The 27990-nt window shown below is 47.9% G+C and overlaps 1 protein-coding gene across 5 annotated transcripts; it reads right to left on the bottom strand.

Annotated features, from left to right (window-relative positions):
• Positions 1–19: 19 nt before the first annotated feature.
• On the bottom strand, positions 20–27210 carry rock2a (rho-associated, coiled-coil containing protein kinase 2a). Of its 5 annotated transcripts, XR_012926420.1 has the most exons (34): positions 26184–27210; positions 16342–16423; positions 16145–16245; positions 15924–16061; positions 15577–15837; positions 15004–15148; positions 14768–14906; positions 14520–14611; positions 13883–14042; positions 13702–13756; positions 13077–13165; positions 12783–12831; positions 12259–12394; positions 11711–11802; positions 11328–11574; positions 10367–10473; positions 10047–10206; positions 9754–9914; positions 9474–9658; positions 9325–9394; positions 8925–9028; positions 8513–8699; positions 8318–8411; positions 8100–8194; positions 7813–8004; positions 7532–7700; positions 6686–6756; positions 6514–6602; positions 5774–5852; positions 5409–5667; positions 4698–4911; positions 2941–3099; positions 251–2148; positions 20–218 (listed from the first exon to the last, which is right to left on the bottom strand). XR_012926420.1 is itself a non-coding variant. In XM_076023537.1 (33 exons), exons 1-33 carry the CDS (start codon positions 26280–26282, stop codon positions 2145–2147), a joined length of 4284 nt encoding a protein of 1427 aa, XP_075879652.1. In that variant the 5' UTR covers positions 26283–27210; the 3' UTR covers positions 20–2144. The 5 variants fall into 5 exon arrangements, 3 of the variants coding, with proteins under 3 accessions (XP_075879652.1, XP_075879654.1, XP_075879653.1); XR_012926421.1 differs by having other exon boundaries at positions 20–2148; positions 2941–3073; XM_076023537.1 differs by having other exon boundaries at positions 20–2148.
• Between the last annotated feature and the right edge of the window lie 780 nt (positions 27211–27990).

Raw genomic sequence — 27990 nt, 5'->3', positions numbered from 1 at the left:
AAAAACAACAACAACCGAAAAAGGAACATCCATGTCTTTATTGTAGTTATCAATATAGAGCTGTTTGGGAGCAAACATGCAACGTCTGGATGTCGAGCCCTTCAATACAAAGTGAACAAGGCTGTATAAATAACATTGTGTGCTCTGTATGGCATGTAAAATATATACTGTGTATATTTATATGTATAAAACATGCTTCATGGTTAAAGGAGAGCACTCTGTACACACACACACACACACACACACACACACACACACACACACACACACACACACAGCACATACACACAGCACATACACACTGACGCACACACACACACACACACACACACACACAGTTACCCTCCTTAAGCTATGTAAGCCACACGCATACACACAACAATGTGCCCAAACTCAGTCTGGTTACTTTAATACAAAAATATCAAGACAAACACTTTAAGAAAAAGGAAAAACAAAACAAAAAACAAAACAAAACAAACCCCTTTCAGTCGAATAGTGCTGCTCAGTTTTTGTTGTTTTTTTGTTTTTTTTGGACTGGTGAGAAACGATTGCATTAGATTTATCAATTCTGCTCGAGATGGGTTGATTGCCCTGGTTGCCACTGTCAGCTCAATGACATGCCTACACCTGTGGTAGCTGGGAGTCCTGCGGGTGGCGCCGCCGGGGGCGTGACGCCTGGGAGAAGGCAAACGCATGCGAGTCGACTCGGCGGCGGCAGCTTCAGTCAAGTATATCTGGATACAAAGTCATACAATGCCTTCATGTCGTCTCTGGTCTGGAGCCCAGATGTACATTCATAACGAGTGTGGGGGGGGGGGGGGTGTTGGCGGGGGAGGGGAGGTGTCGAGCTTGGATTGGAATATATATATTAAAAAAAACACTAATAAAGCCTCGACAGTCGCCCCCTTCAGCTTGAGTAAACATTCACCCTCAGAACAGTGCAGGTTTGACAGGAGGATCTCACGGCTGCTGGCGCTTCTCGTCCGAGCTCGGGCCAAAAAAACCCCCAAAAAAACAACAAACAACGATCTGAATGAGGGCCCGCTTGACAAATTGGTGGTTCAAATAGGTGGTGTACGTTTCCTTGCCTTTTATTTATTTACTTATTTACACCCAGTTTGCTTGATCAAAAGGGACATCTCACCCCAAAAAAAAACTCAGAAATGATAAAAAATAAAAAAAATAATAATAAAAAAGAAACATTCAGACCTTCATGTGAGCAGTTTTCTTTCAGGAGCCGCAGTCCTACACGGGAAAATACCTAATAACTGCAACCTTGGCAGCTCAGCAGCTGAGCAGATGCACTGGAAATGTCAAGTCTTTTAACTTAAACTTGTATTGGAAATGTTGCGCTTAAAGTTGGGAGTCGTGCTCCGGCTCCACATCCATATTCAGCCACTGCCGACGCCTAAAAGAAAACTAGCAAGCGTGATACGTACATTCCTTTATTTGGGGGGCTGAGTCGTCCCTTTCAGCGCCTCCTTCAGGGGCAGCGAGACGCTACAATCACTTGGATAGAAAAAAAAAAAAAAAAAAAAAAAAAAAACTCGATACTGAATCTTGAATCAAGTTCAACAATCTCAATGTCATTTCAGCCAACCAACGACTACGCTGACGACCATTCCGAGTGTAGTGTTGCCCCCCGACGCATTGTTCGCAATCATCAAACACAACAAAGTCTCTCTTTTTTTTTTTTTTTTTTTTTCATTTGGCCACGACAATCACCTGGTGGAGGTGAGGATGAGTCGAACGTTGTCCTTCACGGGTCCTTCAGTCAGTGTGTTGGTGGTGGTGGTTGGTGAGAAGCATTGAGCCGAGTGCGTCCCTCAGCTCGGCGAGCCGCACCAGCACCTGCAGTCACTCTGGCCGAGGGTGCGAGTGGAGACTTCTGCTCTCGGACCTCCTCCTCCTCCTCCTCCGAGGAAGAGTTTGGATCCCCCGCTAACGTTTCGTGCGTTGACAAACGGGGCGGTTCACACACACACAAACTCACGCACACATACGCAGACACGCTCGCGGGCTGAAGCAGGGCAGAGTGGGCCGTGGTGACGTGGTGACGTGGCGTTCAGTGTGCTGATCGGCAAACGGTGCTTTGGATACAGTCTTTGACGGAGTGGGAGAGGGGTCGGCACTCCCGGGAGAGGTTAACTGGAGGGAGAGAGAGAGAGAGGGAGAGAGAGAGAGAGAGAGAGGGGGATGAGTCGCATCGAGCGCCGACCATGAATGAAGGCGTTCCAGAAACTGGCCTCAGTAACGAACCCTGCACACATTTGGACTGACGGGTCCCATTTGGCTTCGATATAACGATCTGCTGTTTTTTCTAAATGCCACACTCTAACTGAAAAGCACATTTAGCCCTCTGTTTGCAGCCCGGTTAGAGCCAAACTGATGTTTTGTTTGTTGTTGTTTTTTGACTTTTCGCATGTTTGAAAAGAGACTCAGGTCTCAGCAGGCGGAGCCAACACCTGGTCGTGGGTGTGGCCGCTGACCTGGAGAAGGTATCGATCTTCTGACTTTTGACGGACCAAGATCGAGACAGAAGCTACAAAATGGGGCTGAAGTGGATTTTCCCGAACGTGGGACTTTGCAGAGCTGCATTCTTGACGGTGTGACGTCAGCCCCCTTTCAGAGCACTTCAAGTGCGCTGCTCCTGGACGCATTCCTGACATCAACTCTGCAGACATTTCAGGCCTTCAGAAGTCCCCCCCCCCCACCCCCCCTGCTGGTCAGTATACAACAAGACATTCAAACACACATTTACACCCAACAGACAAAGCAGCCAGTGGCAACACCAAAGGAATGTTTTTGAAAAAGTCCCACACGAGAGAAGCAGAGTGCAGCGGCATTTGGAAAACCCTCCACCACCACCACCACCACCACCACCACCACCAGCAGCACCACCACCACCAAAGACTTTCTTAGCTGTAAGCAAACACACACGTTGAGGGAGAGAGAGCTGCGCAGAGAAACGCCCGGGCAGAGGGAGAAGGAGAAGGCGAGAAGTCGTCAATGGAACCACTGTCCACTGTCGCGTTCCTCTCGCTGCTTTTTGAAGCCGTTTGACCTGCGAGGGCTGTGAGGTCAGAGGACATGAGGTCACTACGGGCGAGAAATGTTTCAGGGGGTTAACAAGTGCCGTGCAGAGGCAGAGCAGAGATCAGCCGTCAGTCTGTTACCGCCTCCCTAAGAAAAATTACAATAAAATGTTTGAAAAAAAAAACGGCCGCAAAGACTTTAAGGTCATGCGAAAGAAGCACATCTGGAAAACTGTCCAGTTTGATGAATAAAAGAAAAAAGAAAAAATAGAAATCAAACGGAAAAATCACTGCACTGCACGCAAAAACTGCACATCCCGTTACCAAACGTCAGCCTTCACAAATGAACAGAGGAGCAATCGTCGTCCAGCTCGTCCAGAGCCCAGTGCCAGTCCTGAAGGCCCAAGTCCTCCAGTCTGAAAGCGGGAGAGTCAACTTTTACGGCTCGATAACGGTCATCACAAGCGCCGCACTCGCTAAGCTTCACGACGCCGACGACATTCAGTGGACATGCGACAGATTTACCGCAGAGGAAACTGAAAAAAATAAATAAATAAATAAATAAAAGACTTGCAGCCACCGCAGGCTAATCGTCCGTATCTATATATCTAACAGGCTCGCACTTTCAAAATCACTGACTGCCCTCACAGGCTGCATTAAGAATCCCTGATGCAGCAAAGGGCATTTAGCCGCCACCAACAACATTTAGCCCACTGATTCACACAGATTAAGGTACAGACACTAAACCAACACTTATTGGTGCGGTGCCTCAGGCCACATTCACTCCAGTTTTCGAATTTAAGACTTGGACCTACGCCGGATTTACGACTTCCAAGCACATTCGCTTTTGCTTTATCATTCACTCAACCACAGCTGAAGACACCAGAAGGAGACGTGGCCACTCGACACTCTTCGGAGGTATCAGCTGAAAAACCACCTATCTATCCATCTACCGATCGATCGTTTCCCTTGCACCTAGAAATGCGCAAAACCTGAATATCGCAAAAAAAAAAAAAAAAAAACTGGTAATGGAAACACCTAAAATTCGAGAAAAAAAAACTCTCAAATATGGCTAAAAGTTTTTTTTTACGCTGTCATGAGGTGGTTTTTCAGACGATATAGAGGAATATCGCAAAAGTGTCATGGAAACACTTTTTTCCCATTTACGCGTCACCGGACGTGACGTACAGGGTCACGTGACCAGTTCACTTCGAGTGAAAATGGCGTGTTATGTTTGGGCGGAGGAGGACACGGAATATTTTTGACGAGTAACCAAAGACAAAAATATAACAATTCTTGACAGCAAACAAACGCAAACGGAACTCTCGTAAATCGAGATTTGACAAGAATTACATCCAGCGAGACGAGATTTTACGAGAGTTACGGCCTATGTGCTTCGCACCATTCAGTGGCAACACCTGCGAATCGCAACTGTGCTTAGTCGACATTTTAGATTTGTTTTGCAACTACAGACACTGTTTTCCATTGGCCTGAAAAAGTTCAGTGGATCCTGGAACCAATCAGATAAGTTTATTGACCACCAGAAGGGGATGAGTGGGATGAGTCCAAATGATCTCGGGAAAAGCTCGGTCTGGGTTATCAGCTGAAGACTCGTGGATCCCAACACCTCCCTCCCGCTCGTCCCCGCCCCCGCACTCCCACCTGCTCTTGCTGGTGGGCAGCTGTCGACTGGGCCTCCTCATGGACTGGCTGGGCTGGACCTTGGCGGACGCCCGGGGCGAGGAGCGTGAAAACTGTTCGGGCGCGGGGGGCTTCTTGGGGATCTTCTTCACCAGCCGGCTCACCCACTTCTGCTGCTCCTCCTGGGAAATGGCCAGCAGCAGCAGGTTCTTGGCCGTCGACACGTCGTAGTTCACTGGCGGTCGGATCGTGACAAACAAACACAATCAGTCTAAGATACAGACACCAGTATCGGTGCCGATACCGGGGTTGAGTATTCTACTTGTAAAACATGTGCCGACACCACAACGCCGATGCTAGTTTGGACACAGCTTCTCATGTTTATTTTTTTTTTTAATCTTTACAACTTTCTACATTGCAGATATGTACTGAAGACATCAAATATATGGGCAAGATATATGTAATTATGCAGCAAAGAAAAACACATTAAATAACTCAAAATCTGCTTTTTATGAAAGGTGGCTATTCTGAAGAATTTAAATATAAAACGTGTTTTTGTTATTTTACACTTTTATTGTTTCCTACATAATTCCATGTGTGTTCATGCGCAGTTTTGATGCCTTCAGTGAGAAACTGCAACGTCAATAGTCACGAGAATGAAAGAAAAGACATTAAATTGATTGGTTGTATCCAAACTTTTGACTGGTGGTGTATGTTTATGACAATTTTCACCTTTGCATGGGACGATGATGTCCTCCTTCTTGTCCATGTGGTCCTTGTGACATTTGATGTGGCAGCGCCGGCACTCCAGGGCGGGAGGCGGCTTGAACATGTTCCACAGCGGCTTGGTGCACGCCTCGCAGTTGGTGGGGAAGTGGTAGAGCGTGGGGATGAACTCGTGGCCCTTGTGGCAGATGTAGCTGGACTTCTCCCCGATCTCCGCCGGGAACTCCGGCTCCTTTTTGCTCTCGCCCTCGTTGGCGTAGAGGATCTGTCGGCGGCGGTGGACGGAGGGAGGAGGAAGTGAGGGTGAGGGTGAGGCGGCTGTATGGAGCCGACACACAGACCGACACCGGGTGGCGCCGACTGAGACAAACCTGGAATATCCTGGGAATCTCTTTGGCGTCGGCGCGGTACACGTCTGTCTGAGTGACGGGCCTCACGTGGAAGAGTTTGCTACACGGAGGGGATAATAAAATCATTTTTATTATTTATAATAATAATGATAATGATAATAATTCATTAACAATGAATCGATTATTGATTAATTGTAATCGATTAAACTAAATTATTTACAATTAATTGAACATTTTTTGCACGGGTAGTTAATATCATTATAACAGTGTAGTTGCAGGAAAGACCTGTAGATACTGTGATGGTCATAATATACCTAGAACCAGTTACTTTTAAAGACATTTGACCCTCAACATTATTGAAGGGTTAAATCATGTGATCCTTACACATTTCTCATTGTGAAATTTAGGTTCTTGGGAAAAATCGGCGCATATCAATTAACTGTTAATCGATCGAGAAAGGTCAATCAACTAACGATTAATGAAATAATCAATAATTTTCATCCCAAATAACAATGATGATAAAAATATAGAAGAATAATGTTGTATGTATAGATAGATGTACTGTATTGATCCCAAACGGGGAAACTCTGCAACGTATGTATGTTTGTTTTCAGACAGGAGTCCAAACAATGTTTTTTTTTTAATCTCTTGCTCTTTATTAAGCTGCTCTCTGCTTTATAAAGTTGTTGTTTTTTCTGATGCTGAACTGACAAGATTTACTCCAACACCACGTTGCCGCTGTCACACAGTCCAGTACTCACTCTATATCCAGCACCATGTAGGGGATGGACTGCTCCTTATCCTGCTCGTTGTTGTAGAACAGAATCTTCTTGCTGCTCACCACGACGTACTGCAGGCACACGACAGAAGCCATGAGGTGACGTCGACCCGCGGCATCGAGCGGAACCTCTCCGACAAGCGGCGGCGCCTCACCTTTTTGGCCCAGCCGAACTTCTTGGTGTTGTTCCTCACAGGTAACGAGAGCCAGCCCTCCAGCCGCGTTTCTGAGGAGGGGAGGTGTCAGAGAAGGGCGGTTGCGTCAGCGTCGTAGCTACTACTGGACTTACAGGTCCGATGTTTAACATTTTTTTAAGGAAGCCCGCCTAGAACAAGTTACTTTTAAACAACTTTTTTTTCCTTTAAAGTTGAAATGTGACTCATTAGAAGTCAACTTAAAGTCAGAGGATAAATGTTTAGGGCGTTTTTACTGTTCTCTAATGCAAAAATTAGTCGCGTTGGACCCTCAAACATTATTAGAGGGTTAAATAATGTGTTCCTCACACATTTTTTAATGTGAAACTTAGGTTCAAGGAAATAATCGCCGCTTGTCAATTAATCCTTAGTCGATTGATAAGGTCTATCAACTAACGATAAATGAATTAATCGATCATTTGCATCCCTAATTCTTATACATAGTAGAACCACTCCATGGGTAGGAAAACCAAATCACTTTGTTGTACTGCCAGTATACACTTTCATTAATCCATTTATAGGTAATACATTAAATTTTTACCAATATAGAAATCACAAATCAAGCCAAATTTTACAAACTGGACCTTTAAAGTCTGTCCTTTACTTCTCTGTTTGCGAGACTAAATATGACGTTCTACAAATCATCTAGCAGGAACCCATCATTCCAGCAGAAGATTATGCCTGTTTTCTGGACTCCCAGAGATTATGTTTTAACAAATGTGCCAGGATATTCCACTGGAGTTTTCTAATAATGCAAAAAAAATAAATTGTGTGTATTATAAAAAAAGGAACATTGCACCAAGTCACCTGTGTAGGCCTCGTCTGTGTCAAACTCGGGGCCGCTGCTCACGCTGGCCGAGTCCAGGGACTGAACGCTGAGCGACTGCAGCAGGTTCCTCAGCTGCTCGATGTCGCTGTCCTTGCTGTCCAGCGCCATCTGATGCTCAATGCGCATCTGACTCTCCTCGGCCAGTTGCTGCAGGTGGTGGGAAAGGCGGAGATAAGACGACTCAAGAGTTAAAAGCAGGAGGGAGGTTAAAGGCCCCTCATGGAGCAAGCAGGGTTGAAGGGCTCTTCCTGCCACTGACCGCTTGCATCTCGTTGATCTCCCGCTGGTACTTGATGATGGTGCTGTTGAGCTTCTCCTTCTCCGACCTCAGCTCCAGCTGCAGCTTCCTGTTCTCCTTCTCCTTCCGCCGCATGTCCGAGTCGTTGCCCCGGCGACTCCCGCCGCCGCGGTCCACCTTCCTGTTCATGATCTCTGCCAGCTTGTTGACGGCCTGCGGACGGACACGGGCGCCGCGCGCGTCAGGCGTCGCGAGGCGGTGAGGTTGAAGCCGACAGCGACGCTAACGTCCCGTCAGGACGGACTCACCTGAGTTTTAAGCGTCCGCTCTGATTGCAGCTGCTTCTCAAATGTCAGCGTCATCTGGCTGATCTGCTGCTCCCAATCCTTGGACTTTTCCACGTCTGTGGAGAAACGCAAACAATCGAGTGGAAGCGTCATCGATGAATGTCTCATGAATGAATGAGACGTCAGCGCTTTTATGATGAACGAATCATATCAATCATTAGAAAAGAGGCGCTCTTTACCTTCCAGTGCTTCCTTCATTTTGTTGTTCAGCTCCTCCTTCTCATTGGCTAAGTTGGCGACATCGCTGGTCAGGGTCCTATTGGCTTCTTCCAGCTGCACGATGAAAAAAAACAACAACAAAAAAACACTCACACTTCACATGAACTGCGGCAGCTATTGATTTCACCACACCAGAGACGACAGCGGTCACACACCAGGTTGATGGTGATGTCCTTCTCTGAGAGCTCCTGACGGTGGCGGGCCATCATCTCCTTCAGCTCCAGCTCCTTCATTATCTTCTCCTTCTCCAGGTCTGAGTACTGCTCCTCGGCAATGGAGCGCGCCAGCTGCTCGGAGTCGGCCTTGGTGAGTGTGATCTCCAGCTGAGCTGCCAGCGAATCCCTAAAAAAAAAAAAAAACACACACACACAACATACAAGCAAATGATTCATTGAATAGAAAGTGCCAGAGTTTAAACGTAATACAATGTTGTTGTTTTTTCCTTTTCTAAGTAAAGTGAGCAAGCTGGAAGTGTTTTTTTCGACATAGCAGATTTAACCAAAAAAAAAGAAAAAAGAAAAATTGAATAAATGTTGGTAGGGCTAAAGTTATTAGGGCCGCAGTCACCTCTCCTCCTGCTGGTCCTGCAGCGACTGCTGCACCTCTTTGTAGAGCTTGTTCTTCTCCTCGCACTCCTCCTTCAGCTCACGCACTTGGGTTTTATACAGCGTCTGCAGAACAAAGGGGAGTGATATTGATACAGTGCACTTCCTCGCAGTGCCATTCGACGGGTTCAGCCGACAACTGCAATTCACTTCCTGGATTGCAGTTGTCTGAATGACATTTGACGCTCTGGCTGCTAAAACAAAGGCGGAGGCTGCGCTGAAAGACGCAACAGCCCACACATTATGCAAGCAAGAAAGATGCGGCCGCAAAGACTTTCCTCAACTGAGGACAATAAAGTATGAATCTGAACTCGGAGTCTGTTCAGTCTCTTTCCGAGCGCCGAGCATAAACAAAAACTCACTGAGAAATACTGCTCGGCTTCAAACTGGTCCTGCAGCTCCTTCATCTGCCCGTCTGAGTCCTGTCTTTCCCTGCGAACAAGCAAAAGCATTGTTTTGTTTTGTTTTTTAATTCATCTGGAAAACCACCGCGTGGAGAGCGCTGCCACACCTGCGCAGCTCTTGGTTCTGCTTCTCCAGGCTGCTCTTTATGTCCAGCAGGTGGTTGATTTCCTGCTTGAGCTGCTTCTCGGAGGCCCGCAGAGAACTGAGCTGCTGGTTCTGGGCCTTCAGGTCGTTGTGGACCAGGTAGCGCTTCTGCGTCTCCTGCTCGATCTTCAGCGTCAGGTTCTTCACCTGGAGGAGGAGGAGGAGGAGGAGGAGGAGAGGCAGAGAGGTGAGGAACGGTCGGTGGTCTAAATGCAACGCCGGCAGAGGGCCGTGTAAATCACCTCCTCGGACAGGCGGTCCTTGTGAATACGCAGCTCGTCCAGTTTCTGCAGCGCCTGTTTATAGTCGCAGTCCATCATGCTGCTGTGCTTCTCCAGCTCCAGGATCCTGTTTTCCAGCCGCAGCTTGGCCGCTCGCTCCTCCGCCAGCTTCTGCTCCATCTCTGAACGGGGGAGATGTTTATTCGTCAGGGGCAGTTTTACGAGAATCACAAGTGAAGAATGCCTGGTAACTGCCTCGCAGCACGACGGCACAAAGAGACGGCTGCAGTCGACCGACGGCCGCTGATCTTTACCCTTCATCGACTCCGACTTGGCGCCCTCGATGGTCACTTTGATCTTGCTCTTGTCGGCCAGCAGCGCCCTGGAGGCCTTGTGGGAGGACTCCTCCTGCTCCAGCTCCTGCTGCAGCACCTTCAGCTTGTAGGTCAGATCAATCTCCTTGTTGCTCATCTCCTGCGGGGAGACGACAAACCGAGCAAAAAACACATTGCGGCCGTTCAAGGACGAGAACTCCAAACACGAGCGCAAGATTACATGCAGAAAACCAGCATTTGTTGCTTTTACGACGACCGTCTTTGAGTGGCAACAGAAAGCGTGCGATTTCAACGGTTACCTTCTCCATGGCAGTGAGTTTCTCCTGGAGCTGCCTCTTCTCAGTCTCAGTTTTGGACAGGGCCTGCTTCTGCTGCCGAGCCTCCTCCTCCAGGACGGAGACGCGCGCTGGGGAGCAAAGCCAAGAGTTTCACTCCGCTTGTTTAATCTGAGGCTGTTAAAAAGCGGCGCCGAGTCGCAGCGTGTTTACGGCACAATGTGACCCGACCTCAATTAAGACGATCAGATAAAAAGCTTCCACACAATAGTTTAAACAGTATGAGCGCCGCTCACCTCAAATTAGGCCTAAATTATTATTCCTGTGGAGAAATGAACACCGACTCTGTAGGAGGCAGTCCGCTACTGTGGCCTAGCGGCCGGCAGTGATGGCGGAAATGCACTTTTATTATAGGCAGCGATATGCCGCCCATCTAAACTTCCATCACTGAATATCTGATGGATTTTTCTCGGCGAAAAAGCTTTTTCGCAAGGAGGCCGGCACTCATAAATTTCAAGTCACACATACAAAAAAAACAAAGATAGTGGAGGCATCATTTGCCAAAATTGATTTTCTTTCGCAGTCTAAACCCTGTGCTAACTTGTGAAAAGCCTCCTCGGCGCCCTCTATATTTGTATGCCGCGTTGCCCTCGCCCGCCTCCCTGCCCTCGTAAATCTGCCGAGTCAGCTGCGGGTGGAATGAGGCTGAGATACCACATTTTGTGTCACGCGTAATAGATTTTCCGTGGCATAAAAAAAAGCAAAAAAAACAAAAAAAACAGGTGGAAATGTCAGCAAATCCTCCACAGCCACCAAAACACATTCCACCTACCACAGCGACACGGAAGACACGGCTACATCCGCGCCAGCGTGAGAATGAAAATAGATAACAAAGCATTTTTCCTTTTGCGCAGACACACGCGCTATCAATCCATTATTTACAGCTCCTCTTAATCCTCCACTCTGTACGCTCGGCGCCACCCACCCATCAGGTCGCTGATGGTCTCCGAGCCCTGGCTGTGCTCGCTCCGCTCCGTCTCCAGCGCCGCCTGCAGGCTGATGCACTCCTTCTCCAGGCTCAGCTTGCTGCGCTCCAGCACGCAGCACTTGTCCTGCAGCTCGCGGCCGTTGGCCTCCAGCTGCTGCAGCTGCTTGCTGCTCTCCGTCTGGGTTTTGCGGAGCCTCGTCGCCGCCTCCGACTCGGCCCGGAGCAGCGCGTTGGCCTCCTCCAGCTAAACGGCGTCGCGGGGGAGGCGACAAAAACAGACAGATGGCAGATCCGGTTGGCTCCCCTGCACCTTTTTTTTTCTTTTCCGTTTGTGAATCATTGAAAGCTTCGGGTGTTGTTGCAGATTTAAAGCGACTCACCTGTTTCTGCAGGTGAATGTTCTTTTCGTTGGAAATGTGCGAGTTCTGGTTTTTCCTCTTCATGTCATCCAGCTGGTCTCGAAGGCTGTTGACTGCACAACACAGGCCCAAGTTGGTAAAAATATCTCCTTAGCACACGTACGAGCTCAGCTCTGTCGTGTTGCCGCCCGCAAAGTGATACAGAAATTAAACTTGTCTTCATCCATTCTTTGCAGCTCTCCAAGTACATGAAGGCACACCAGAATCTTCTGGATTGAAATGATTTTGGAAGTGAAAGTTATCCATTTGGCAATTTGGTCGCAGCATCATCAAATCAAAATTAACAAACTACGTGAGTAAAATAATAAGGCACTGAACCAAAACCCACTTCACGCAGTGTCCCCGGCTGTTGGCAGCGACGCTGATGCATCACCAAACAGATTTTATCGCTTCGTCTTTTTCAGCCTCTCTCCTCTCTCTCTCTCTCTCTCTCTCTCTCTCTCTGAGAGCGAGCAGTTTCACACTGTGCAAAACTACGACGGACGGGTTTCCGACCTCTGCGACCTCACCTTCGTTCTCCAGGCAGCGCTTCCGGTCGGCCTCGCTCTCGGCCTTGCGGTGGCTCTCCTGGCTCTTGTGCTGCAGCAGAGCTTTCTCCCTCTCCAGCTGCCTCAGACTCGACTCCAGGCCCTTCCTGCCGCTCACCTGAAACCAAACCATCCGGCACCTTGTTCAACAAGTCCTGGCTGGCATCACGGCGCCAAGACCTCATAACTCTTATTTTTTTATTCATTCATTTTTACAAGAAGTGGCTCGTGAGAATCCAATCGGCGCCCGACACAAATCCAGTCCCCACAGTCATTTTAATGCGGCTATTAGAATTCCGGTGCCGCCTCGGCTGAATCACTCTTGATGTGCCAGTCGGCCGAGATGTTCAGCGAGAAATCACGGATGTCACTTGAATAAAGTGTTTTTATGCGAGGCCGTAAAAATGTGAGCGAGGGGAAAATTTCTGGAGCGCAAAAGAGGCAGAAGGACCGAGTGGAGACTCACATACAAGCACAGATTCAGTGTTTCACAGTGATGATCTCACCTCATCCTCCAGCTCTTTGGAGATCTTGTCTAGACGGCTGCTGGCACCTCTGCAGAAAGTGAAAAAGCAGCAACATACACAACTTTTTGATAAAGGGTCCACCGGTTTACGTTTTAGCAAAACTTTTTTCTTATTTAATGTCAAAAAGCCTCTACAAATTTTGTGGAAATGGTGGTTTGTACACAGACATGAATTTGTCTTGCATGCAGTGTAGAAAATGTAGTTAATATCATGTAACATTAGAGTAAAAGCAAAGTTTAGCAACCGCCGAAGACGCTGCTCAAGCTTCTGTACCTGTATTTGTGCTCGATTTCGTCTCTGACCTGCTTCTCATTATTCAGCTGCACCTCCAGGTGGTGCAGTTTTTTCTGCAGTGCTGCGGACTGCAGGTAGAAAAACACACAGCCGGTGAATCACGGACAAAAGACTGAGAGGAGTTTTTTATTTTCAAATTTAAAAGCATCTGCAGCCTTTGCAGCGTGTTCTCCATTTGACCTATGACACAACCGCGAGCGACTCGGGGACAAAAATCCAAATCATCTAAACAAACAAACAAATTTCTGCTCGCGTAAATAAACACTGTGATGATGAAAGCCAGTTTTTGCAGGGAACAGCATAAGTTATTAGTTTTCAGCTCGGCTACTGAGGCTGAAAGCTGCTTAAGTCTCCTGAGCAGTTTAAGAACTTTAACAAAGTACAAATAAACCAGGGGATCAGAGGAACAAATCCTTTTCTGAGTCATTTCCATCCATTATCCTCATCCTGAGTCTCCGAGTCAGAAACTGGACCGATCACAATGTCAACAGACCAGTTTTGTGTGGTCATGTAAACCGATGCCTGCTTTGTTTATTTCCTGCGAAGCTGCGGCCCGACACTGACTCTCGGAGCAGCTCGGGGTGCAGCTGGCCGGTGGACCCACCTCTCCTTTGGAATTGTCATGCGCCACGGCAATATTGTTGGAAGCGTTCAGTAACCTGAGGAAGGAAACGAACAGAGTCAAGACCGCAGCTTTGAACAAATAGCTCCTTTTTTTTTTTCCCCCTGCACGACGCCGCCCAAGTGTCCAGGTCTCTTAAGCTGCTTAAGCAGGGCAAACTCACTGGTCCTCTTTGAAGTAGGTGAAGCCAACGAAGGGCAGCTGGTTTCCCACAAAGGCCTTCGGCTTGGGAAACGTCTCCACGTCGCCTTTGTCATCTTCGATCTCGTCAAAATTGCTGGTGTCTATGTCGCTGCTCAGCTCCGGAACCACTGGGGCGACGGCTGAAGGATTGCAAAAGAGGAGGAGCAGGGGGGAAAAAAGTCTGAATTGCAGGAAAATGGGAAGTGCTGTGTAAACAACCGAATTATTAATGCTACGTTGCATGTGACTGCAGAATATTTATTTAGCATTTTGCTCTTTACTGAAGATTGCTCCCGCTTGCAATATGTGTTTAAGTGACATATTTATATGTGCACTTGCGAGATTTCACAATTTCCATAATTGGTCCAGGATATGAATCATTAGATGCCATATCACTGACAAACCCCAGCCTGTCATTGCAGAGTCAGCTGCTTTGTTTGAGGATTCATATCCTCAAAAACAGAAGTTCATTCACTCCAGGCCAGTTAAAGGAAAATCCCCTCAATGGTTTAGAAAAAAAACCAAAAAAAAAACAGTACTAATAATAATAATAATAATAAAGAATTCCCTTCAACGTTTGCTGCACAATTAAAGGGAACATGGCGACAGGCACTGACTGTCTCTGATGGTGTCGAAGGTCCACTGGTCGTTCTTGAAGAAAGGGTGACGCTTGATTTCCTCCACGCCGTTTCTACCCAACCGCACCTCCCTCCAAACAAAAAGAAAGAATGAATATCTCAGCGGCAGGAGCAAAATAAGACCTGCAGCAGTATGAAAGCAGTTAGCGGTGGTTCGATTGACGCCAGAGCAAAAATATTTGGACCTCCGCTTTCATCCACAACAAACAGGAGAAGAGTGTTGTTACCGGTCAATGAGGAAGGCACAGATGATGCTCTTGGCGTCTTTGGAGATCTCCACGTCGTCTGGGAAGTTGAGGGAGTTCTTGTGGTCCATGATCTTACTGTACGTTCCCACCAGTGAGTCGGCGTAGAACGGCGTGTCACCTGGCCACAGTTAGAGACAGTTTGCAGTCGAATGAATCCAAGGAGACGCCTATTGCAGCTAGGGAAAACTAAAAAGTAAAGATGTGTGTTTACTGACCGACAAGCATCTCAAAGATGAAGACGCCCACGGACCACCAGTCGCACTCCCTCCCGTAGAATCCATCCCCGCCTTGAGACTTCAGCACCTCGGGAGAGATGTAGTCGGGCGTCCCGACCGCAGTGTCGCAGTGCACCATGCCAGTCTGCAACACAAAAGCTAGCAATCAATGCAAAACCACGGTGAGGTGACCGACATCTGCTCTGCCTAGTAGAATTGCTGCCTATGTCTTTGCACAGCAAAAAAAACAAACAAACAGTATGGCTGAGTTCAGAATGCAGGTAAATCTGATTCAAATCAGATTCCTTCTCAAATCCGATTTTCAGAGTTTAGACTGTCCACACTGTTTTCAGCAAGTGTCCAAATGGGATCTGGCTCTGTTCAGACTGGGCCACAATATGAATATTGTTGTTTCAATCAGTTTTGCAAAAATTGGACTTCATGTGATTTGTGACTGTTCAAACTACAAAAGAGCCATCCGGTTTCAATCTGGATGGGCTAAAAATCGGATTTGGCCTGGCAGTCTGAACGCAGCTTCAGTCCCTCGGAGGCAAAGTTCAAAGAAATACTTACAGCGTCCATCTTCATGCATGTGCCAAAGTCCGCCAGCTTGAGGTGTCCGTGTCTGTCCAGCAGCATGTTGTCGGGCTTGACGTCCCGATGGATGAAGCCCATGGAGTGGATGGCGTCCAGAGCCATCACCACCTCTGCTGTGTAGAACTTGGCCCACTTCTCTGGGACGTCGTAGGTGCTGGTGAGGTTGACCAGGTCGCCCCCTGGCATGTACTCCATGACCATGTAGAGGTAGTGCTCGTCTTGGAAGGCACAGCACAACTGAGCGGGGAGGAGCCGAGAGCCCGTCAGACCAGAGCGCCAACACTGTCGAGTAACCAGTAACAACTGGGCGGGAAGTGAAATACCTGCACGACCCAGGGACTGTTGGCAAAGGCCATGATGTCCCTCTCTTCCCAGAAGAAAGCCGAGTCCGAGCGCTTGATCATCTCGAACTTGCTTAGCAGCTTCATGGCGTAGACCTTCTGGGAAGCTTTATGTCGGACCTGAAGGGACGTGAGAGCTCGGGATCACACACAGTGACGCAGCAGAAACTCGACCGGCGGCTGACGGCAGAAATGATCCTCACCAGCTGGACTTCACCGAACGCCCCTCGGCCGATCACTTTGACTCTGTCGAAGTCTTCCGACTTCATCTGAAGATCTCGGGTCTGTGTGATGACTTTCTCATCTGCGGGTTCGGCGATAGGAGCAAAAAGTTCTGAATGACGGCGCAAATTCACCGCCGAGGCGTTCCTTGACGGTCGTTTCTCAAAATGCGACTTACATTTGTTTAAGAAGGTCTCGATGTTCTTGTTCTTGCGCAGCGCAGGGTAGTCCAGGTCTAGGACCAGGGCGTTGGTCAGGTCCTGCACCAAAAATACAAAGATCAGTTCACAGTAGGGGGCTGGGGGGCGTTGCTCGGCCAGTCATGATGGTGAAGTGGAAATATTAGGACAAAGCAAGATGCTTCTGACGTCAGCTCATCTGAGCAAGGTGATGGTGCAACGAAATCGTGTTGCAGCGGCAGACGCGGCTGCATTGTGTTTCTACAGAGGGCTGCATCCAGTCCAACAACTCGCAGCTCACAATAAAAGTGTGGACTGTCTGCAGCCATGCAATCATGCTAAACCACAAGCTGCAAAGTTGCCTTTGAGCAACAATGTTTGTGCAGCACATCAGTGGCGCCGTCACTCTCGCCGTCAATGCACGGTCGCAAAATGACAGCGCGGCGCCACAACTGTGTTTGTGTCCTTTGTTTGCACGGGGAGGGATTGAGGAGAAAGTTGTATTATATTGAAAATCGATAGGCCAACGCGTCGGCCACACTGCTTGTTTTGCACAACGTTTCGACCTGATGTTGCCGAGCGGAGAGGAAGTGAGTCACCGCCGAGCGACGTCCCTCCACCACTACTGAAAGCCGCCGTGCCACACTGTCTGTCTCAGGCGTCTGATCTCTTCCTCAGAAACAATGACAACATACTTAACAGCAACAAATAATTAGCTCCGAGCCCGAACTGAATAGAAAGTGAACTCATTGGACAGCAGATGGAGGAACAATTAGTGAGCCTCAACCCTGGAGGACCTGCTCCTCATTATTCTCGAGGCAGAAAGACAGACAGACAGACAGACAGACAGACAGACTGACTGACTGACTAATACAAGACGGATGGATGAGTCATTTTCCCTCAGATGGAGCCCCCACTTGAGTTTGTGAATGACATTCATCAGTGTCGTCTGAGAGACGCCGCCACATCAGCGAGGAGTCGCACAAAGCTCTCTCTGAAACATTTACTGAATGCCCACAGAGGTTTTCGGATGCTATCATTACCATATAAACACAGCTGAATACTCTGCACAATTGTATTGGAATCCAAAATTTGCATTTAATCATCTGCTACAGAGTCTGCAGGGTGAAATGCAGCGGCGCCCAGCTGAGCGCAACCATCCATTTCGCAGCAGTTATACTCGGGAAACAGAGAGGCTGCAGGAAATTTGTTGAATAAGCAAAAAGAAAAAAAAGAAAAAAGAAAAATGCAAACCCCCGTAATTATCACGGTGTTTAGCAACCAGGAAGTGATCTATCTGCTCTTGTCGGCCACACATTCCTTAAAGGTCAGTGAGGAACTTGCAGGAACTCTGGGCCCGGCCCAGACAGGAGGCGGCTCCGACCGAGCGCTGCAAACCTTCCTGCTCTCTTCTCTCGTCTCACTTCCTCTCTGCTTATTCCTCCTCCTTCTCTTCGCCGTGTCGCCAACCCTCCGGCCCGACTACCCCCCCACCCCCTCCCTCTACCCCCCCTGGCGTTCTCCGCCTGGCTGCAGTCGGCCCGCAGACCCGGTTTCATCATGTCAACCTCGCTTCCCCATGAAAGGACTGACCTCACACAAAACTACTATTTAAGGGAAAAAAAATACACGCGGCGGGGGTTGGACGGGGCTTCGCTTGGGCGTGTGTGCGCACATGCACGAGGATCTCCCCCGCGAGCACGCACGGAAAGGAAATGATCTACTCCACCCCGCTGCTGTTGGGTAATTTCACTGTGTCATGAAGCCAGGCCCCTTTGTGCAAGTCATTTCCTCTGCGGCAGCGTTCTCTCTTGATACCGCTGCTCCTCCACACCGCAAAGAAATGCATTCGCTTAGAACGATCCTCATGAGGGGTGTTAAGAATTAATCAACTATCGATTAATTGTAGATTAAGAATTTAACCGATTAAATTAAATGAGTCACAATTAACTGAACATTTTTTTACACTTTTTTTGTTTTTGTTTTTTTAAAATGCCGTGGTCTATAACTGTATACCTAGAACAAGTTACTTTAAAACACCTTTAAAAAAAAGTTGAAATGTGACCTATTAGAAGTCAACTTAAAGTCAGGGGATAAACGTTTAGGGTGTTTTTACTGTTCTCCAATGTAAAAATGGGTCACATTGGACCCTCAACATCACTGAAGGGTTAAATCATGTGTTCCTCACACATTTTTCATTGTGAAATTTAGATCGCTGCTTGTCAATTAATCGTTAATCGATCAATAAGGTCAATCAACTTAACGATTAATGAATTAAGCGATCATTTGCATCCCTAATCCTCATGCTGCTTCATGTTTCACGTATATGGCTCCGGCCCTGCACACTGTAGGAGAACCAAGCATTCAGTACACGGCGGCCGGTCGGATTTTCTTCCTTGTCAGCGGTGCAACGCACGGAAACAAAGCACACACAGAACAGAGCAAACAGAGATCGAGTGACATCAAACAGCGGAGAGGTCTTGAGGTTGTTGCGGGGACAAAGGTCACGAGGAGCATCGCAGAAACCCATTAATGATTAACCGCGTAAATATTGTCACAGTGACATCGCTGGAGGGACGGCCACCTTCCGAGAGCGGCGCGGACCGCAGGTGGAAGGTGGGGGTGGGGGTTGGCGCTCTGGGAGGGTGGGGTCGTCACAACATTTCTCCTCCTAATGGACGGCCGGCCTCGTCAGAAACGCACGTCATTCCTCGTTAAGATACCAGACGGCATCTGCAGACGTTTAACTGCGAGACAATCCGCGTCACAGAGGTCCGACGATATGAGTCATTTTAGGCCACTGGCGTTGAGCAGCTTTGCTAATTTGCTCCCATTAGCGCTGGGGTAAAAAAAAAGAAAGAAAAAAAAGAGGCAACGAGTGTCTGGAGGGCATTTCAGCCGGAGTGGCTATTTATAAGTATTAAATAACCCGGCAGCCAGCGCCCTGGGGAAGTGTGCGGCTGAAATGACTGTTCAAACTTTAATGCATCTCGCACATCTGGATCTCTCCCTGCACAACACTGCAGTGGAATACAGTCAAAACACACACACAGACACAGAGACCCACTCAAACCCACTCGTCTACCTGGCTAGAAACACTACAACTTCCATTAGCGTCTTCCTGTGATAACAATATCGGCCCAGTGGAGGCTTATCTTCATCGGTCCAAAGTTGTAGCGCATTCACTGGGAAACACTTCAGCACTTTATCTCCACCATACTGTACCCCAGCCAGGGCGGTTATAGACGGTTGCCTGGCAACACCTGCAAAATACAAAATGTTGAGAGCAAGTGGAAGCTACAGAGAGGATGCCGGCAGACATTTTATAAACACTCCGCCTCGGGCTCGCCATCCATTCTTCCTACATTTTATTTAGGCGAGGCAGGCGTCCACACTGGGCAAGCGTCCGTCTTGCTTTGCCAGCTTCTGCTTTTTACCACCCCGTAAATTGGCCATGCAGGGGGCAGAGCAGCTCTTTAAGTTTTTCCCTCTTTATGTGAAAAGAATGGCGGCTCCCTTCCTTCTCAGCCGAGTACCATCGGTAGATGCCCATGGGCGGAACAGCAAGGAAAAAAACACTTTGGGCTTAAAAAGGACTGAGCAGAGCAGTTGCATGTTTTGACTGAATTCCAGCCGTTTCAAAAATAGTTGAAGGGCTAAACGGCGGGCCGGCCGGGCCAGAGCGAGCGGGAGGAGGGGGTGCTGTGCCAAGGCAGGGGCCCCGGCCGGCGAGCGTTCCAAGAGAGACGCCACGGCAGGAACCCTGCAGGCGCCCACAAATAGCACAGATAATATCCCCGCGGGGAATAAGCAGGGTATGTCTTACTCCAGCATCTGACAGATTTCCGTCTCCGGGCCCAGCGGTACCTTGGGCTTTTTTGGAAGAAAAAAAAAAAAAAACGTGTGTGTGTATAAAGCAGACGGAGGAATGTGCAAGGAAAATATATAGCAGAGGGAAGACTGCACGGATGGACTCGGGCTCCTGCAGCATGTTGGACACATGACGGGTCCCAGGCCTTTACAGTGCTTCTGAGTCCAGCGTCATGTCATCTCAGTTCACTCTCCCTCCCACATAATGATTTCTTTCACAAGTTACCGGATGGGAACCGAGTCATCAGTTATCACTATGTCACGCAAAACTGACAACGCGAGTTCCCAAAGTGGGACGTATGTTGTTTGCCGGACCGACTGGCGCTCCACGTGCACTCTCGCGCTCATTTCGGTGTAGCCATTTCAGGGGGGAAAAACAAGTCGTAATTAGCAAAGTTTTTCAGGATCATTTGAGTTTGTTGTTGTTATGCAAGAAAAGGTGGGTGGCCAGAAAAGCTCTGCCAAACGACCAACAGAAAACTTGAGTCTAATCCATGAAACTTGAGGGGCTTTTAATGCGCAACTTCCTCCAGATTTTGTCATGGCAGTGTGAACGAGTCTGGTTTACCCACTTGAGGTCGACAAGTCCAGCGCGGAGACCGAGGCTAACGACCGTCCAGACCCGTTTGGTGACGTAACGCGCCGACAGCTGCTGCTAGTTGCACACAATGACATTTGTGCGTTGCCAAGATAAAGTGGACGGTCTGCTTGTGAAAACGAACTCGACCGTGTATCCATGGGTACCGGGAGGCCCGCGCGTGAGCGCGTGCACGCGTGTAGGAGGCTGTGCTGCAGCAGTAGCTCGTGATGGAGCGATAACGCCGAGCCCAGACGGATGGTTGGTTGGTTGGTTCGTCAAGCGTGGGAAAAACTGCTCTCCCCTCTTCTTGCCACTGCATCATCTCAACCTAAAAGTGTCACGAGACCGAGGTGTGGAGGAGAGAAAATGTCGATAACGTCAAGATGCAGTCGCGCAGTCGGCCACCGTCAACCACAGACATACGTCACTGATCAGCGGAGTATTTATAAAAAAATTAGAAACGATCTTGAACAATCTGAGGTGGTTTGCTTCGGTACGACAAAGTGTCAGTCACAACATGTCCAGACAAGAAGGTCCACAAGATCGATGACAGATCTGTCTGAGGGTGTGTGTACGTTTCCTTTCGCATGAGGACCACGCAGCACCCCACATCATCCCATTTCAGGTGGTTGAAGGCCTCCTGATGGTTCATAAAAACAAACAAGAAAAGAAAGACTTGAGATGTATGGAGGGGAAATGAGCCGTGGCGTGCATTATTGCAAAGAGTATTTTCTCCTCGTTTACTTCTAAACTTCGGGGCATGAAGCAGAAATTCAAAACATTCGTACACATTGTATAGTTCCTCACTTTTCGGATTCCTTCCCACAAGTCTGGGTGGTCATTATTAACCCCCTGAGGCCGATTTGTTCTGACATAACTTTCAATATGTTAGTAACATATCGCGATGTCAAGATGATGTCATTAGACCTGATCTCATTCTGTGATGATGTATTCTTCATCACAAGGTTCCTCAAGTCATTTCACACCCAATGAGTGACCAGGGCAGATGTGAGGTAACTTGATTAATATCAACAAAGCTGCTTTTAGCATCTTAGTCCATCTTCTTACACCCGGTTCCCTTCCAATAATATGCCAAACAGAGCTGACCAGTGAGATGAGGGCTGACTGATGAAAACCAGTGGATGCAGATGAAAATCATAAACGCCCCACTCTCACTATATTAACGCATTGGCAAGAGAATAGATATTCTGGAAAGTGAAAAATATTCCTTGCAGAATAAACTACTTGCAAATGTCATGGCAACGAGTGCACAGTACTGTAATGACATACAGCACAAAGAAATTAGAAAATGCTGACAGGAAGACAATCAGATATTTAGGTACAACACTGCCCGTGTGGTTATGTATGCCCTTTACAAACGGGAAAAGAAAAAAAACAACAATCAAAACACAGTTAGAGAGAAGGGTGACATTTGCCGACTGAAAGTCTAGAACTCCAACACTAAAGCGTAGCACAAAAAAAAAAAAAAAAGAAAATCCAAAAAAAGGCTGCTGCAGAGAGGCCTGAGCGTCTCACCAGAGGAGGTGTGGAGCCGAGAGACTGGCTTGTTTTGCAGGAAAAAAAAAATTGGCGGAGGCCACCGTCCCCAGTGCCTTATAAGGCAGTGTTTCTGGCTGGCTAGTACACTCAGGCTGGGACTGCTGCTCGGCTGAGAGCAGCTCCAGCACTGCACTCCAGAGGCCGAGCGGACACTCTGGTCGACTATCACGGCAGAGACACACAGGGGTAGACCCCAAGTAAGCTCCCGAAAGAGAAGTGCCCACAAAGTCACATGGAAGGAAGGAATTCAAAAATAAATAAATATATATATATACAGTGTGTCTTTGTAAGATAACGACACTAAACATAGAAACTGTTTGGTTTTTATCTTCTCATAATAAGCAGCATGAATTTTCACATATCTAGTGAGGACATACTGCATCGCAACATATCCACAGTGGTCCAGAAGATGGACCCTGACATCACAGCGGCTAAAAGATGTTTGATGGAGGACATCAAGAAACGGAAATTAACTTCAACACTGTCTGAAGTGTGGTTCAGACCACTGCATCTTAAAAGACTGAGTCTTTAAAGGTCCCATATGTTGAAATGGAGTGAAACGTTCACCAAACATAGTTCTGGAAATCAACTGGAAGGGGGGGGGTGGAAACGGCATTTCAAAAGAAGGCTGTAAACAGAGGGCTACATATTGCTGTTCTCTTGATCTCTAGATTACATATTCTGCTCCACTGGAGCCGAGAATGAAACATTAAGGTTCTGAAAATAGGGAGAATATGTGACCTTTACAAGGAAGAAGTTCCAGTGGGGGCGGTTCTGGGAAAAGGAGAAGATAAGAACACAAGGGGAGAGACGAGAGATGGTGGGTGACACCACTGCTTTAGATGGGAATTGAGTGGATGAACAAAGAGAGGAAAATGCAAAAAGAAATAAATAAAAAAGATTTGCCACCTCATTGCTAATTTTGCAGACGCACCGCAAACAGAAATGAACTAGGAAGACCTCGGAGGGAATAAGGGACTACGGGCCTGCGCAGAAAGTTATCAGGACAGCAGGGAGGTGACGACAAAGTAGAACGACTCCAGACTCTGGCTCCAGTTAAAATACCTGCAGCCTGTTTGAACAGTCGGAGAGGAGGAGCTCACAGCGCTCCAGGCTAAAAAAGTGAAAGTGCAGCCACTCGCAGGGACTTTGAACCTCTTATATAGCAGCCGGCTATTCGTTTTGTGAGGTCATTTCCTGTGAGAACGGTAAAAAAAAAAGAAAAATGCAATCTATGCGACTCGCAATCAAGTGTCCAACGGTCCCAGAATCTCTGGTGACATGCCCTCTCTATTGCTCACCTTTGACAATCACTATAAAACTGCCAGCTGCTGCTGCCAAGTTACTGAGGCTATTAAGTCAGCAGTGGTCCGAAGCCAAAAAGTGATCACTGCAGTTTATGTTTGGAAGGAGTGCTGATAAAGGCGGTGGGGATGAATGGCAGAGGTGTGCAAGGTCACTAAAGGCAGCGTTTGCCTCTTTACGCGAGGGAGACTTTTTGGAGAGCAGGGTGTGAATGAGCGATCGTAGCAGCGGGCTAACGGGCTCTCCGAGGAATCCTTGTTCGTCAAACTTATTATGCCAGACTACAATAATATTCCTCCCAGCTTGTACAAGGGTCAGCTTTCTTTCCAGGAGGGTCAGTGAGTTTAATTGACAGATGCTGCAAATTCCTGCTTGTCAGCTTACCGTATCCTCAGGGTACCCGGCCCACCGCCCTTATAGGCCGGCCGAGTCTGAGATACGTGCGACCCAAAGCGACTGAACCGAGCCCGAAACGCTTCGATTTAGGGCACGACAGCGCGGATGATATAAAGCAGCGCTTCTGGTGCTTTCAATACACTGCTGCTACGGCATAGTTTTGCAGGGGTTGGGGGGGGGGGCTTTGTGACTCACTGTTTACCGAACAAAAGCCGGTGAGCAATTATTACAGCATCTACTTTGTGCATAGTTTTGTTCCACACGCAGAAAAAAAAAGGAGACGTCGAGTCCCTGTCGGGTTCCCGCAAGCCCGAGCCAGTCTGAATCCCCACCAGTAGCACAGAAACTTCTTGATCCCAGCGAAGGCACCGACCTGCGGCGGCTAAAAATGGAACGCTGCAGCCTGCTCTCTCTCCTACGCAAGCTTCCCACTCAACTTTTTTTTTTTTTTTTTGTCTTGAACACTCAACACCTCTATCTCTCCGCCTTGCATTGCAGGAAGTAAACACCGCCGGCGCTGGAGCACGTATCCTGCTAAATGTTTCAAGAGGAGAGGGAAAAGAGCAGCGGTGCCTCGAGAAGCACGGAGGGGAGGGATGTACAGGGGGGCCCCGAGCTGGAAGGGGCCCGTTAAGAGGGGTAAGGGGATGCTTTTTAAGATGGATTCGACAGTGTGTGTTTGCCCTCTGTCAAATCCAGTTAGGATGTCCAGAGATTCAAACAGCATTTCTTGCTACAGCTCCGGTGGGGTACAGCTCCGGTCTGCGCACAGAGGTAAAGGACTGGGTTTGGGCTTGTAAATTGAGCCCGGACACAATGTTGACACGGTGTTCAGATGAGTTAGTTCCGGCAGAGAGGTGTCCTTAACCAACATTACAATCTAATAATAATAAAAAAAAAAAAAGAGGGTGAGGGGTGGTGGGCAAGTGTCAGAGGAACTTTTTCCTACTCGAGTCTGATGTCACAATATACTCCAGGATAAGGGCTGGATTTTTCCACTGCCTTATGCAACTTTGAGCCATCACAAACTCTTGAAAAAGGACCCGTGAGGGGGCCTAGCACATGCAATTACAGCAACAGCGGCACAGCGTATTAAAATGTCTTTTGCTTCATCATCTGACATTACACACGACGCCTGCCTGCCTGCTGGAAGAACCACGGACTCTTGCTAACACGCTAATCCACCCATTGCCTGATTACCAGGCTGGTGCAGATGAATCCAACCTCTCCGGGTTGCTCTCCACAAAGTTTACACTTTACATTCTCTTTCTTCCTTTAAGATGAGGGCAAAGCAAGGAATTAATACCTTCAGTTGTTGCTGCTCAAGTTGGTCTACATTTGCACCATCAACGAGGTGAGAGAGACAAGAAACATTTCAAATAGCTTTGTTTTGCATTTTATTTGGAGATATCCAAATATGCAATCATTCTTCATTTGTCATAGTTAGTTTCATCCTTGCCTGAGGAATGCATGTGTTTGGGAAAGCATCTAGGGGTCAGATTACGTGAATTCAACTGCAGACCAATAATATGTCCAGTCGTTGGACATTTTAAAAATCGGACCGTGGCACAATTACAAAATGTTACCTTGTGCATCCATAATAGTTTGTTTCAAAAACACTGTAAAGATGTGTAGAGCCACAATGTGAGGCAAGTGGGACGATTCTGCTGTAAACGACTGTAATCACCTGAATTGGGGGCCTTTGCACAAAATAATCCTAATCTGTAGACAGGACACACAGAGCCCCAAGTGGGATTGTCTGCTCTCTGTCTTAACCATTAATCAGCCCCCCCCCCTCTAAAGTGCACCCCACCACGGCCTTATTAATTGGCTGCTTACAGTAAGCAAGGCGGAAAAGCACCCAGAGCAGAATAGACATAACAATTGTGACAGAGTCGAGGGTAAACGAAGCGATGCCTGATGCAAAAACAAACGTGATGGTGACAGGTTGCAGAACTGAGAATGAACGAGAACAACAACACGCCCCTGCTTTAGTGTTTGTGTGTGTGTGTGTGTGTGTGTGTGTGTGTGTGTGTGTGTGTGTGTGTGTGTGTGTGTGTGTCTAGCGTTTCAGTGAACAGGGCAATCATTAATAATCCATGAAGTGAAGTGTATCCCAACAGGTCTTACCAGCAAACTTTCCAGGTTTATGGCCGACCTCGGGTCTTTGATCATGTCCTCCAACTTCTTCCGCCGGTTTTCCATCCTCCTCTCGGCGCCGAGCGACATGGCTGCAGCCGAGACTCGTTCGCGAACGTCCACAAAAAAAAAAAAAACCGAGATACAGATAAATAATAAAGAAGTTCGTGCGTGTGGAAGTTTACATAGGAATCCCGCTTTGTTCCTGGCTAACGGCCGTGGTTCCTGGGCGGAGGAGCCTTTTGGGGGGCTCGCAAGCCCACCCTGAGCTTCGCCCCCAGGCAGGAATAAGAGCACAGATGAACACGGGGAGGGGGAGAAAAACAATTATTCCACAAAATGAAACAGCAAAAACAACAGCCAGGAGTTCCGTCCGCGTGCCCAAAACTTGTAGAGTGCGCGTGCCCCCTCCTCCCCGCCGCTAGCTAACAAGTTCGGCTTCGAGCTAGCGACCGTTACGCGTGAATTCCAGCCGTTTTAAAACATTACGAGCATTTTTTTTTTCTCCCCCCCCACCCCCCTCCTCGTCCAACTCGCCGATAAAGTTTGAACGTGGAGATTCCAGCAACAGGCAGCAGCAGCAGGGCGTTTTCTTTGGCCCCCCTCTCCTCTCCTCCCCTTCCCTTTGGGTTCTTTGGCCGTAGGGAAAATGTTCGGACTCCGCTTCGACGGGCGACGAGGGGAGGGGGGGAAAAAGCCGAATTCCGCACGTCTCACCCCATCCACAAAGTTCGAATAATTGGCTGTGGTTGACCCTCGTTGCTGCACCAACTCATCCGATCGTGTTGTCACTTCTCCCGCGCTGAGACGTTAATAAGCGGCGGCCACTGCCTTCCTGGAGTTCTCCTCGCATTTTCGCATCTTCTCCGCGTCCGCCAGTCGGTTGCCGTCTTCAGGCAGGAGCACAAACAACAGATAAATAGTTTATCCGCGGAGAAAAAAAAGTCCACATACGGCTCAATTCTATGACGTGCACTTCATCTGCACTGCACTCCCGACTCCGAGTCAGACACAGGAGCCCCCCCCCCACCGCCTCTCTCTCTCTCTCTCTCTCTCTCTCTCTCTCTCTCTCTCTCTCTCTCTCTCACTCTCTGTCTCTCCTCCCACGGACGTCCACTCGCGGAGGACTCAATTACCCAGAATGCACCTGCCCCGTCTCCTATACCTCTGCATGCAGCTGCCTTTTATTTTAAGGAAGCGTGAAAACGACTAAACACCTGCTTAAAGAACAAAACAAAACAAAAACAACAAGATTACATTTTAATGCATATTTGAACTCTTTACTTGACAATATTGCTCCTTTGCAGTAGAGTAAAACTGATGTTTACAAGGTGGGATTTGTTGATACCAAGAATGTTTGTTTGTTTGTTTGTTTGTTTGTGTGTTTGTTTGTTTGTTTGTTTGTTTGACAATGCAGGCCACAATATAAATTTTTTCAATACGTGCTGACAGAGGGAGCAGCCGTTAAGTTATTTTTTTCCCCCCAGTTAAACAATTGAGATAATCTGCTCTCCCTTTGATAAATAAATAAATCTTGAAGAGTGTGTAGGCGTTGTTATCTCACGCGGTTGTGTAATCTGTCTGACACATCAGAGGGAGGGATTGGGCCACACCAGCATTCCTACGCATACTCTAATTCAATAGTCAAGAGATCCACGGTATTCTCTACAATCTTCAGTAAGTTATTCAGGAGGTATTAAAACTTTCTTGACTGTGCATGCATGTGATGCCCTATTTTCTTTTTTTGTTAAATAATCATGCATTAAAAAAATAAAAATTTTTTTAAAAAAAGAACCCC

The sequence above is a fragment of the Nelusetta ayraudi genome, unplaced genomic scaffold (genome assembly GCF_046127955.1).
Source record: "Nelusetta ayraudi isolate G7.1 ecotype Tasmania unplaced genomic scaffold, CSIRO-AGI_Nayr_v1 ptg000015l, whole genome shotgun sequence".
Taxonomy (NCBI): Eukaryota; Metazoa; Chordata; class Actinopteri; order Tetraodontiformes; family Monacanthidae; genus Nelusetta; species Nelusetta ayraudi.
The sequence above is the reverse complement of the archived record's forward strand: the minus strand, read 5'-3'. Positions and strand labels throughout refer to the sequence as shown.